At 39.6% G+C, this 14712-nt stretch overlaps 1 protein-coding gene across 1 annotated transcript; it reads right to left on the bottom strand.

The window, feature by feature from the left end:
• On the bottom strand, positions 1-14315 carry LOC131219323 (ubiquitin carboxyl-terminal hydrolase 24). The gene is made up of 7 exons (XM_058214393.1): positions 13920-14315; positions 8288-9001; positions 7949-8136; positions 6485-6732; positions 4730-4872; positions 1617-1793; positions 1-578 (listed from the first exon to the last, which is right to left on the bottom strand). The coding sequence occupies exons 1-7, from the start codon at positions 13938-13940 to the stop codon at positions 390-392; spliced, it is 1680 nt and encodes a 559-aa protein (XP_058070376.1). The 5' UTR covers positions 13941-14315; the 3' UTR covers positions 1-389.
• Positions 14316-14712: the final 397 nt, after the last annotated feature.

Here is a 14712-nt window from a genome sequence, read left to right as displayed (position 1 = left end):
TACAAGGTTGGAAAACTACTATTCGAAGGCGTTTGGTTTCAGATTGTGTTTCAGATAGATCTTATACACAGACAAAAAGGTGAGAGACATTTCTGCATCTCTTGACATGATAGAAGAAGTAGAATAAGAAAGACTATCTTTAATCAGTGAGGCCTTAAAATAAATGAAAGTAAATACCTCATATCTTGGGCCAAATTCTTGCAAGTTAATGGTTAATGGCCTGCCTGCTCTTTGAGCCCGAAAAATCTCACCCTTTGGATGCTGCACTCCCCTCGCATGGGCCACAATATGTGCCTTGAAAATGAATGCATCCCAACAAGCCACCCATTCGTCCTCCTAAGCAATCTCATCGCGGAAAAAAACATCAATTACAACAGCGAGTTGTTTTGCTACAGCTGCCTGTAGAAGAGAACATATGCCTGATCATGCAACACTTTCCCAATGCCCACGGCAGAGACAGATGCATCATCGAATCGAAGCCACTGGCCGTCAGAGTACCTGGCATCAGCTGTGTAATGCCCCTTTGAGGGCTCCCTACCATGGTGTGTGATAGTGGCAACAAGCTCATATCTGCGACCCTGTGAAAAAAAAAAAAAAACTGGTTCATGAAATGTCCTAACTTGGATCTTATTTCTTTTAAGTAAGCTTCCAAGGAAGACATGCATCAAGTACTGCATGTGTAGGGTGGGCCTGCCATCCAGTAATCAAGACTGCTCATCTGAGGCCCTAAATCTTCCCCGCCAGGAAATCTTTGCCATTCTAGATAGGGATTTTTTTTTCCAGCCCATTTGCATTCAACCACCACTCTGGCAGATTGTCCATTGGATGCAATTGTCCGGTGGAATCACAGCACAAGATCCAACATGGACACTAGTGCGAGATCCAGGACATTTCATCAGGTGGGACCCAACATGAGCATCCCATCAACAAAAGTAAGGCAGCCCAGAGGTGTAAGAGTTGCCAATTATCCATTTTTTCCTCAAACACGCTGCACACTTGATGGAGAGGACAGGCTTATTTTTTGGGCCACAGAGTAGAATGAGAGCCCTGCCTGATGAACAGCCTAGATCTTGCAGGCATACAGATTCAGGTTGCCACCTGTTCTGCAAATCATTGTCTTCAATCTATTCTTGTCCAGATCTTCAAAGTAGAACTTTACAGCAGATAAAGTAGAAAAACTAGAGCTTATTTGGAATCCAACCATTGGTGGTTGGACTCCTCGGATCCAACTTTAGACCATCAATAGAGATAAATGAGCACCTAATAAACATGGTATGCCAAAACGGTCACGTCACGGTAACAGTGGTAACTGGTATGCATTCTGTGGCCAAAACAGCTGTAACGGCTATTATAGAAAAATGGCCTGTGACGGAGCCGAGACAGATTTTTTCAAATATCAAATACATATATATATATATATATATATATATATATATATATATATATATATATATTTATAATTTATTTTTTTAAAAAAAAAAAAGCATAACAGCAGTTACACCAGTACCGTAACAATAACGGTGGTGGCTGTTACAACCAATGTTATCGTTATGGAATACCTTGCTTATAATTTAAGAAAGAAGTGGGGAAAAGAAGCACGTAAAATGGAATCTCACCTCCGAAGATGGAGAGACAAGCAACTCACGGCCCAGGACCAGTTCAAGGGGAAAGCGGACAGGTTTATGCAGTTTGGTGCTTCCTTTGCTTCCATATCCAAATCGCATCAGGTGCAGTATCATCATATTGGAGAGCTTCTGTATCGTCACAGACTTGCTAGCACTCACCACCCCAGCCTACACAGAATAATCATCATCAACGATAATTAATACCCAAGAGCAGCAGGCAAAATCCTCAACTACTAGGAGCCTTCAGTATCTCCCAATCAGCGTTGATCGGATGCATCAAAGAAAAGAAAAAGGCACATGGAAAACCCCCAAAAAGGAAATAAGGATTCCTAATGCACAAAGACTTGTATACTGTAATGAATGAGACACCATTGCAAACATGCAGGGAGTCCATGGTTTGATGATCCAACTACTACCTAATGAAACCCATCCTAGCCATCTAGTCTTTCACTTTTTTCAGGTTATTCTTTTTTCTCTTGACCATCTAGTGAATCAAATGGTACCCATCCTAGCCATCCATCCAGTCTTTCGCTTTTTTCAGGTCATTGCTGTATCCTTTTTTTTTTCTTTGCCATCTAGTGAACAAAGGGTTAGGATCTTCTGATCTAGGGATTCTTGGGGCAACCCCTATCCATGGGGGTATGGTCCAAAAGATAAATGGTCTGAATAGCCAAAATGACAGCATCGGGACACTACTGATGCACCTGGATCATACAATTCCTCACAAGAAACATAAAACCCGGCATAGCCAACTCCATTGCTGTGATCCACAGAAAATAAACATAGATTTAAAAACAAGAGAAGCATGGGTGTCCCATGCAATTTATTTTAAAAGAGTACGTGCTACAAATGTTTAAGCCAATGATATTTTAGTAACAAATCTCTTTTTTGTCATGAAAAAAAAAAAAAAAAACCAAGACAAAGCAATGACCACAGATCCCTGTTACAAGCAATTGCCTTTGAGCTGGCTAGCTAAGATATATCAACAGTCTAAGCATTCCCAGTTATGAGATAATTTTCAAAGGTGTCATGCTAGGACAAATGTCTGGTACAGCGACATCATCGACCTACCCAGTTATTGGATCTGTTCATCGACAACAATGGAGACCACTCGATCAGTTGCCCAGCCTGACACTAAGGGCCCATTTGGATACCGCCAAATAAGTTACTTTTTCTACTTACAGTGGTAGATAAGAAACTTATTTCAGTCAAGTTTGTTTTATGATTAGTAATAAGTTAAATTTTTTACTTAAAAGTACTTAATCACTTCAGTTAAATTTTTTAGCTTTTCTACTTTTCATAAGTGGCTGAAGAGAGGCATAGGAGAGACCAAAGAGAGGAGAAGCTGATAAGTAGGTTGTTTACCAAACAAACTTATGTTCTTAATAAGTAGAAACTAAGTTACTTAAGGCATAAGTAATTTATCATAAGCAACTTACGATCCAAATGGGCCCTCGGAGAAGATGGAGACAAAGGATCCTCTGCATCTGAGGTTAAAAGTTCCCAAAGGACTTGGGTGTTGACTTGCCCTTAAGGTGCCAACTGTCAAACAACCATTTACTCCAAAAGCTTAAGCTGTCAGAGTGTGGTGTATCAATGTATATTGAGAGACTTTATTACTCTAACACCCCCTGCACGTGCGGGGTGGGAACTCCGCACGGGAACATATTGAGAAGGGTGGAGGGACAGTCACACCATAAATAGGCCGGGCTTGATTTCCCGGTCCCTGGGCCGGACCTGATTTTTCCTGACCCCCGTGGGAGAATAAAATATTAGCGAGGCATATTTGCTGCTCTTGAGATTCGAACATATGACTTTCTGCTCTGATACCATGTCAAACAACCATTTACTCCAAAAGCTTAAGCTGTCAGAGTGTGGTGTATCAATGTATATTGAGGGACTTTATTACTCTAACACCAACGTCGAACCTCCCTCATCTAAATTAGCCCTAGATTTTCTTTTTCTTATTTTTTTTGGAACATTAAAATTATCCCTAGATTTTGTACCTTCACAATATCCTTCCTTGCCCATCAATTTTACGTAAAGGCCAACCTATCCTTAGAATATGTTCCAAGATCCACACCACTTAAACCTACCAAACCATTATTGAGGTCTTCCTCTGTTAACTTCTCTGCCTTTACATACCAAGAATCAGAGGTCCTTTAGGCACTAGAATCCATTTGTGAAAAGATGTTTCCTCTTAATAAAACTCAAATGCCTCTTCCAATTTGTACATGTGGGAAATTGCTTCAGGATAATGTGACAACAAGCATCTTCTTCTACCCAAGGGATTATAACATCTTGGTGAAATGATTAGGTAGGGAAGTCAAGAACTGCTTTGAATTGGTTTTGAGTCTTTAAGGACTTCCTGTTATAGGAGAAACAGAAAATGACATGGTCCTGAATCATTGAATTCTAAGCTGATGGAAAAGCCTTTAAGCTTTATGAAGATGTGAAAGCATGAAGCAGATTAGGTCAGGCAATGTATGGTAATGAAAAAGATGCCGACATTTTGCAGGTACATTCAGAACCATTTTGAATGGCTTGGAGTCTAGAGGAATTTTGAGGCCCTGTTTGGTAGAGAAGCCTAAAAATGAGTTCATCATACCACCATCCATTTCTTTTGCACCCCACACGTGCAACCTACATGTGCAAGGCACCTCACATATGCTACCATCTATCTTCTCATGCACCCTACAGTATGCTGGAAATAAGGTTTTTTCCTGAGAAACACTTTCATTTCCCATGCTTTTCACAAATCCCAACGGGCCTTAGTTAATAGTAATTATGTAGTAGAGATATTGATCTCTCATCGATAATTAATTACCGCTAACATGAACTCATTATGTATTGGAGATCAAGATTTCTAATGCCTAATTGCTGTTAGCTAAAAAAAAATGAGAAGAACCAATTTTTAGGCATCTACCAAAACGGGGCCTTACTGTAGCAGATGCCAATTATTTCATGCTTTTCCAAATGTATTGGCTCTCTCACCAACCTCTCCACTCATAAACATATTAAATACAGAATAAAATATCATCTTACAACTTTTCCCTCAGAATTAAACACACAGAGTTAAGTACTAGGTAGATCTCAAACATTACCTTCCCAGGTGATGTTCTGTAACCTTCAAGTGTCTCTGGAGCAGAAAACCGACGAAGTGCATCTTCAATAGTATGGACAGCTTCTGGGAAAATATCAAGGTGGAGCAGAAGGAACGGCTGAACTGTAGCTGAAGGCTTGTTACCTGAACAAAGTGCAAGTGTAACAAATCACCAAAAGATGCTTAAAAAATAACAGCACAAAAAATACATTGCTAGGGCAATCAACATGAAGAACTTCTAAGCATCTACTGCTTCCCTAAGTTGTAAGCATCTTATTTTCGTTGGAAACGAACCCTGGTGCTAAGGTCAAATGCTACAAGGAGATCATAGCAGGATAGAAAGCGTGAAATATGGATCTTTGAAGGAACCTTATGATGACGTGTAAGCATGTTTTGCTCATGTACGAGTACCATGAGACAAAAATGGATTCAACTAGGGAAGATAGAAAGAATTGGATGTGGGAGTCTAGTGGGTGCTGCTCTTGCAAATCTCTTTTGCCAAGGATTTGCGCTAGTATCAACCCTCTCTATCTGTGTGCTAAAGTGTGGAAAGCTCGTATTCCTCCTACAGTTCATGCATTTGTGAAGAATGCCACAGCAAACAAAATTCTCACAGTTGATAACCTCAAAAGGAAGAACATTACCATCCCGAATGTGTTATGCCCAGGGAAAATGAATAAGCTGCAGACCATTAAATGCTCCATTGTCACACAGCTAACGCAATGTGGGAGCATCTTTTTCTGATTTTCAAGGTTCAATGGGTTCTCAACAGGTCAGTATTAGATGTGATCACTGAGTGATCTGAGGGGGCCTTTTCCGACTTGGGGAAAATTTGTCTGGAATCTATTCCCATTTGATATTTTGTGGGGCATTCAGCAGGATAGGAATGATAGAACTTTTTTAGAGAAAATTGGTCTCTATTGATACTCTTTAAGTGCTCAATTGCCTCTTTGGCTTTTGAGTGGGCCCTCCTTTCTGAATTTAAACACATCTCAACGCAAACAAGGTTACCTAGATTGCGGTTTGCTCTTTAAATGCCTATAGTTTATCCTATTTCACAATTCAATGCGTCTTGTAGTTTTATGATGTGATTTCATAAATCCGCCAACTTAGGATATCCATCTAAAAAGGAGATAGGAGGTGCATATTCATATTAACACATAATTATTCCCCAAAAGCTGAAATCCTATCTTCTGGGCCCATCAGACAATTTGAGGAAATCACTCTCAAATCTCAACAGAGAATTTGCAAGATCATCTCAGATAGATCCAACAGTCATTTGAGCATTCCGGATCAATGTTTCTGCCTACATATCAACGGCTCAAAATCTGCAACGCATGCAGTGCAAGTGTAAGAAAGTACTTATCAACTTACATTTGGTCATCAAAGGGTTCCGACTCTCAAGCAATTGGCCCAAGTTTCTCAGCTTGGGTAGAAAACAATACCATTTATAGGAAGAAGCATACATAACGGAGAGTATAACTCACCAATCTGACAAGTTGAATGGTCATCCTGCCAATGACCCAATGATTAATTGAAAATTTCCATGTCCACAACAGCTAGACAACATCTCTATGGTACAACTACATCTCCAAATTTATTTTGACAAATATCACAAAAGATAGATAAGAAAGTCAAACCAAATATTAAAAAGTAATTACACAACAAAATTGATTAAGTAAACCAAACCAAATGAACTCAGTCAAAAATACATCACAACTCTTATATGATATCATGCATATATAAAAAGGCCTACCTCTTGCCTTTACAACACTTCTTAGTTGTCCTCCAAAAATGTTACTTAATTCTGATGGCATGAAGGTCTGTGTTCTTGTCACTGCAGACTTGTTCTTTGGCCCAACAGTCTCCCAATCATCATCTTCTACAGATGAAATTAAAGACGGTTTGCCCCCATTCAAGCTCGAAAATTGACCTTCAAACTTCAGTAATTCATCATGCATTTGGTCCATGACAAAACTTAGAAACTCCTGAGCATCTTCTTGTCTGTAAAGGAATAGGATGCCATGATGCCATCATCCACTATAGCAAGAATTTTAGGCTGAAAGATGTTTTTGGTGAGATAGAGACTCTTAGTTGAAAGTAATCTCAGTACAAAATCCTTTAGCCATATGCATAACCTTGTATATTTCAAACAGCAGGACTGGGATTTTGGTGACAAAACATCCAGTACAGGTAAAATAGTTATCATCAAATGTAATAATGCCACGTCAAGTAAGACTCTAAAGCAATCAACAGGACATCTAGAACATGAAAAATAATAATTAAAAAAAAAAAAACATGTAATAGCAATAGCACCGCATGTGCATGTGTATAAAAGTTTTGAGAATCGTGTGCGGTTGGGCTCATGTCCATAATCAGCATAATTGTGCGTATTAAAGCCTCCATGTGTTGCCCAATAACATTCATTAAGCTCTTTTTTTCCATCTAACCATCACGATTATCACAGCCTTGTTCAAGCTATCTGGAGTCAGCTTCTTCATGTATTAAATCATAATTATTGTCATCAATAGCAGCATGGTCTTGTCCCAGCTAATTAGGATTGGCTTTAAGAATCCTGTTTTGTATATTTCAAACTAGGATTCTCATTATTGCTTGGCAAAAATTCTATTGCTCGAATAACTAACAACGACAATGACATCATGCCTCACCAAAATTTGTCAATCATCACCATTATCTAAGCCTTACCCAATTACTTGGGGTCAACTACCTGAATTCTGTTCTGCCATTCCTCTCTACTAAGGGCCATTTTACCACAAAAAAAAAAAAAAAAAAAGGAGAGAGCACGTACATAAAGACCTTGTACAATGGATGGCAATGATTTATTATGGAATTGACATGGAGAAATCTCCACAAAATTCAAACTGTTTTTGGCACATGCATCATGGAACCCCATGACGCATGCACCTGCACACTAGTGTTCCTCTATACATTTTTCAACCAGTACAGGCCGGTGGTGTATTTTGCAGTTAGATAGCTAACAGACTACTGGAAGATCAACAGGATGGTGGATATTCCCCAACACAAGGTTTTAGTGAGAACTGGAAAAAGTTCAATCCTGCAGCCAATCTTATATTATTTTAGTACAAGAAAGAACTTTTAAGAAGCATTCCATGAAATGGCAAGTATTTCACATCAAAGTCAAGAACAATGCTTTTAAAAACTGAGCACTTAAAATCCATGGTATAAAATAAACACAAACCTTGGCCTGCCAGATATGCTACTCGGTAGGTCTGGAGTGAAATTTTTCAAAACAGGCTCAAACATGACAGGGCTGAAAGGTCTGCCAGACTGAAGAACCACTGTCTCATTCTTCTTCGAGCTTGAATCAGTGTGCATGTCAAAGTCAGAGATAAACTCAACAAATGCACGTAACGTTGGATAGCCAATCTAAAAAGGAAATCAAAGTTCATAACAAGAATTAGATGAGACATAGATGATACAGAGCCTCAGGAGGGTAAATCAATTAACATTTTATTGCATGTATCAGATTTCATGACATAAGGTAAGATGGGAAAACAGAAATCATCCAGATAGAAACCTTGGGAATATTACGAGTTCTTAGTTCCTGCAGAAGTTGAACAAATGGCGAGCAGGACAGAAGTGCCTGCAATGTTGCATTAAGGAAGCATAGATTCCCCGAGTTGATTAGGCCTCGTGGCAGTAGATTTTTAATAGCCATATCTTGCTCGGTAATTGTTTTGCCAACAGTCTCTTTGAAAGATGCAAATGTAGTTGAATCAGCAAGGAACTCATTCTGAACAGAGTTTCCCTCCACGAGCAAATTTTTCTCTGCTGAATTTCCACCCTCAATGACATACAGTTCTGGCTTTGCTGGTAGCTTTGCAGGGCCACTTTTATTCTGAGATATACACAAAGAACTCAAGTCTAAACCGGGCTTGTCATTTTCAGTAATCCCATCAGTTGGGGGAACATCATGAGAGCAATCCTTAATACTCCCATTTGATTTTGCATTTCCTGAAACCCCTTGCAAATCTTCACCTATCGTTGCTTTTTCATTCTTTAAGGTTTTGTCCTTCATAACCGGCTTCGATGGCAGGTGAACTTCTGTTCCCTGTGAAGAAGAATCATTCTGTTGGGGTTGAACCTTGCGACTTCCTAGTGAACTTATAGTAGCATAGTCCAAAGAGCCAAATTGCAGCTCTTTCTTTTCCAAAGGCTGCACAGCATTTACCCGTGACTTCCTTTGGAATAACCTAGTTTCATCTTCACTGAATGACCCAAATAGAACAACCTGTTTAAGCGAGTACAAATCAAAATAAACAACTGAAGCAAAAATATTGTCAAAAACAGGAAGAGGCTTCTATGAAATACAGATACCAGCAGAAAACAAAATGCCTTTATTGATTGTCACCCATCATTGGCAAAGCTTAACTGACTGAGTTAACATCATGTATCAGTCAGTCATGTCAGGTGCATAACACTCCTAGGGATTAGGATAAAGCATTTTTATCCTAAAATATTAAAATAAAGTTACAGGCCTTTATAGAGTGGAAGGGTGGAATAGGATTCATGTACCAAACCCCAAATAATTGGAATAAGGCTTAGATGATGATGATGATAGTGATGTTTTTATGGAATCAAACAATCTATGAATAGTTCACTGTAACAAAGTTATTGCATCTGGATTTATATTTTGTATATATTTCGTGGCAAATCAAATGATCCTTGAATGAGGATGTGCACAGTATACTCAGGATTTTACCATGTACAAGTGGGCAGTGATGTTCTGTGACCCAAACCATTGGCATGCTGGATCCCACCATTGGTGGACCATGCCCCATAAATCTTCTAAATAGAACAACGCCGACCTTTAAATTTGTGGCTTTGAAGTGAATGGTTAAGAAGAGAAATGCAACAATGGTCAACATTCATGATTCAACTGATAATAAGCACATGATCAGTGACTTGGAGCTTCCACTCTGGGAGAGCTCGCAGACATGGTCCATCCACCAGTGGGCCTAACACAGCAATGCTCTGGATCACTAAAACGTGGCTCAACAACCTAAAACGAACCAAGGTATGCCGTGTATATCTTGGGTCCAGGATCATATAATTCGTCATCCGTACTATGGACAACAATATATCAGTTGATCATTCAACAACTACAAGCAATCATCAAACGATCCCTTCATTCACCTTTCATGTGGAACCATAAGCCGGTACAAAATTGCTTATTATCATCTTCAATAGAATACCATAACAAACTTCATAGGCAAGCTATAGCAACACTTGCCAAGCAGCTCCAAGACAATTCAACCTTGGAAAGGCCCAGAAAAGACACAACGCAATTAATGACACCCTGTTTATCCAAGCTCAGCAAACAAAAGTAGTTTGTCAAAAATCACAAAACCATAAACCCTAAATTCCCAATACCTTCACAGTATCCTCACTCAGCAATCAAGTTGTGTGCTACAATGAGAGCATCTCTCATTGGGCTTAAAATTTTCACGCAGTTTCAGTTTTCCTTGCATGGTTCAAATTCAGATGGAATTTACAATGCCCAACCCAACTAGCAACCTTTTGGTTTGGGGAAGCAATTAATAGTGCAGGTGGACTCCGGCCTTCAAGATCAGCTGCCCAGTGGGAGGGACTTCATGAATGGGCAGTAATGCAGGAATACCTGGCCATACAATGGCTGGCTCCATATGGATGCTTGATGATAAAACACAGTCAATGCTCCATATGCAGATGCTTAGTGATAAAATACAATCGATGGTCCATATGTGGATGCTTAATGATAAAATACAGTCGACGGTCGATATGCAAAAGGAGAAAGCCCACCTATCAGACAGATGGGATCCATTGGAGATTTAAAGCCCACCTGTCAGATAGATGGAAATTGGAATCGACTGAAGGAGATTTTTAGGTCCACCATCCATCCATACTAGGTCCCACCAAACTAATTAATACGATCACACACAGTCCCACCCGTGTCCGCTCCACAACTGTGCATAAGAAAAGGCCCAATTTTCTTTTTTAACTTGTTCCTAATTTATTTTCATATTTATATGTTAGGAAAATATCTCTATGCTATGAAAGAAGTATTATTAAATTTTTGTGTTTAAGGACTTTTCTTATTTTAGAGACTAGCAAGGAATTCTATTTTTAGATTCCTTGGATTATGCTAGAGCTTTTTCCAAAGAGTAAACCTTGTAAACACTCGCTATAAATACCTTGTAAACACTCATTATAAATAAGGCATAGGCTCTGTGGAATAAGACAGTTGAATGATATTTTCTTTAAGCAAGTTCTCTTATTTCCCTATGGTAGTATGTCGGGGGGAGGAAAGTGGTGATCTCTAGTATAAGACTAGAGGACCGTCGAGCTTGCTCACGATCATTGCATCTTTTCTCGTGTGATTAGAACTTCCAATATGGTACTATGAATTTCACTACATTTAGTTGCCTCGTTGATCGAGTTGCACTATTTTGGTATCAGAACAAGTTTTGCTCTTAAGAAACTGAAACAAGCCAATTTCCTCATCTTAATAATTCCCTTTCATCTTTCCCCTTTCTCCCCAACTCGACCTAAAAATAGAATTCATTGCCAGTCAAGATCTCAAAAATAAAAAATAAAAAACAAAACAAAACAAAACAAAAAAAAATAAGCTCAAATATGAAAATCTAATAATAATGATTCCCTAGCACAAAGATATTTTCCATGAATCAGGCAATACTCAACACCGTGGAAGCTGGCTTTGCCTCTTTGGGTTCGTCATCTCTCATAGGGTTGAGAGTGATGGGATTTCCTTTGTATGCAAAGCTATACATATTTTTGTGACCCTTATGAGTCAAAACACTATCATATATCCATCGACACCCTAATATTATGTGTGTGTGCATGTTACTTTCATTTGAATAATGTTTACACCAAAGTGAATCTTCGTAACGATGCAGGGGGAAGTTCACTAAGCACCGCTTGGTCGTAGGGATAAACGTGTCATTCACCCACGCAATCTTAATGGTTAGGGATGCTTTCAAGTCTTCAGCTTCAACTTGCCCACCACAGTTTGCGAGGCCATGTTCATATGGAAGATATCAGTTATCAACCAGTCTTCTTGGGCCTTCTCTTTTGATGTTGTGAGAATCCTCCTAACCACACCAATGATAACTAATTTTCCTTGAGGCATCGATGTCGTCATTACGTTCCTGATCATCATCCTCTAAATCACTTTGTCCACACTATTGAGCCAAATAGTGACCAGTTCCCTTTTAATATTGAACCTTAGTCCATTGCAATAACGTGTCAGTTGTTGCTTTCCCATCTCCGTTGTTAGGTGGCAGCTAATAACCAGTTTATAATAACATTGTGTATTCTTCCCCAATCAGATTGCCTTGCCGCGGTGTAAGAAGCTTCTAGAAGGAAGTTATCCCATAATCCAGCAACAAAAACCCTTTCAGTCCCACCTTCAAAGCCACATCAATGCAAGTCTTCTTCAATAGTGTACCGCCAGTATTTGGCTGCGCCCTTAGGTTTCAGGGCAACAAAATATAGATTGATAGTTTCTTCCACTTGGCTTTAGCCAGCCATTAAACACATTGGGATCATATTACCATCGTAATCCGGAATCTCAATCTTGACATGCTTGGCGGAATCCACAATGTGAACATCCCGCCCTCATATAGGATAAAAAAAAAAAATTAAGGCTCATATAGGATAATTTGAATAGTCCCATTGGAGGTTGTTTGTTCCTCTTGTTCCCGATTGCGCAGAGCAATATTGTTAGAACCTATAGCTTGACTCATACTCAAGGTATTCTATAACAGTAACGGTGGCCATAACGGCCACCACCACTACCTTTACAATACGGGGTGTAACAGCCGTTAAAAGAGCTATTACGGCCTCTTTTTTTGTATTGAAAAAACAAACTGAAAAAACATACATCAGCCCTATAAAGGTCCAGTACAGTGCCGTTACGGGTCATTTCAACAAAGTTGGATGCAATCAACAGTCATTTAATTCTCAGCCTATGGGTTGCATCACTAACTAGTGCAAAAAAAACTAAAATGTGAGTCCCACCTTTATAATTTTTTTTTTTTTGGGGGCGTGTTTGTTTTTGCCTTGTGTAGTTATCGCGCCAGCTTGTCACTTCCTTTCTTTAATAGAGTTATTGTTACCTTTTCAATAAATAAATAAATAAATAGAAGCTGGTTGATCTAAATCTGATCAATACTATCATTCAGGTTGACCAAATCACCAGTCTGATGATTAGTTGGATGCGATCAATGGTAATTAAATTGTGGGGCCTATGGGTTGCATAACTAGTCATGCAGAAAACCCAAAATGTGAGTCCCACTTATATAATGGGATGCTGGCCCGAATCACAACTCCCATGCTCATGCTGAACACTACTGCGAAACGAGCAGTTTTTACTTCTTTTCTAGCATGAATTTTGCTATCGAAGTATAAAGGGGAAAACATAAAGATAGTCTTTTATCATCACTGAACCATTAAAACAAAAAACAAAAACAAAACAATAAAATCAAAAGAAACCTTTATAGAAGATTTATCCCACAAAGCACAAACATAATAAGTTAAACCAAGATATAAAGGCCATTCATCAGGCAGGCCCAATTGCACATGGGCCATTGTCCGAAAAAATCATGCCAATCATTCAAAATCCCCTAACCATCCAATCAGAAAACTTAAGAAGACCTAAAAGGGACATCCACATGGTAGAAGCCACAAATGTCTGAACTCACCAACCCACTGCCGTCCATGGCACACACCCAATCCCACACTAACCCAAAACGGATTTCCTTCAAAACCCCATCAAAGGTGGGCCATTGTCCGAAAACAACAACAATCACACAATCCAACCGTCCAATCACAGCAGGACCACGAAGGGATGGCTCTGTGGACTCGTTGGCTTACGTGTTCGAAACCCCACCACCCACAGAACATCACCACCAAATCCCAACACAAATCCAAAACGGGGTTCTCCCAAAACTCATCTCGATCCAGCGGATAGAGTTCCGCCCACTACCAGTAATCGGCAGGAGACTGACGACCATCACTACAAACTGCATACACAAAATCTCTTCCAAGAAAAAAAAAAAAAAAAACCAAATATATATATATAAAAACTTCTAGACTTCCCCTAATAAAAACCCTCCAATCACATTAAAATTACAAAAAGAGCCACTCACCTGATTACTCATCTCTCCCATGACTGCAAACCCTCGAGCTTTGAATCCTCAAACCAAACTTCGTTTTTCCACAAATCCGATATGCAAAAACCCCGTTTTTGAGCGGAGAACGGAGAGAACCTTTGATTCCAGGCATGAAACGATAAGAGAAGTATAAGAAGGAGAGGAGCATTTAAATCGAAGCTCCTCACTTGTATGAGGGGCTGAGATGCTTGGGCGTTTGGGGAGCATCGAATGGCCCCTTATATAGCAGCCCGATCGATTCCTCCCGATTCTAGGGTTTTAGAGTTTGGGTTTGAGTACGAGAAGGAAAAACCCTTCTTTTTATTTTTTTGCTTTTTTTTTTTTTTTTTTTTTTGGGTGAGTTTGAGTTGCTGGAGGAAAAGGGTTTTTTCGGAACAGGGCGAGCAAGATAAAGGGTCTGTTCTACCGAGGCTTAGTTACGTCTCCCGAAGCAAAGAGGTTCGGATGCCGAAGCATTGTGCTTTGGAGCCGAGGCCGAGTGGTGGCGATCACATAGGAGTCGTGGAAAACAGAAGGCGGGGATTGCTAATTGAGGAGTTTTGTGGGAAGCGGATTCGTACTCACTCACCAGCGTTTTGAGTAAGCTCTGTGGGGCCCACCGTAGATGTATATGTCATATCCACGCCGTCCATCCGTTTTTAAAAAAGATTTTAAAGCATGAGCCCACAATTGAAGCATATATAGAGCTAAAATGGACTACACAACAGGAAATAGTGGGAACGTGTAACGTCCACCGTTGAAACATTCTCGGGGCCCACGATGATGTTTA

Source organism: Magnolia sinica, chromosome 11 (genome assembly GCF_029962835.1).
Source record: "Magnolia sinica isolate HGM2019 chromosome 11, MsV1, whole genome shotgun sequence".
In the NCBI taxonomy this organism is placed as follows: Eukaryota; Viridiplantae; Streptophyta; class Magnoliopsida; order Magnoliales; family Magnoliaceae; genus Magnolia; species Magnolia sinica.
This window is presented reverse-complemented; position numbering and strand designations above follow the sequence as displayed.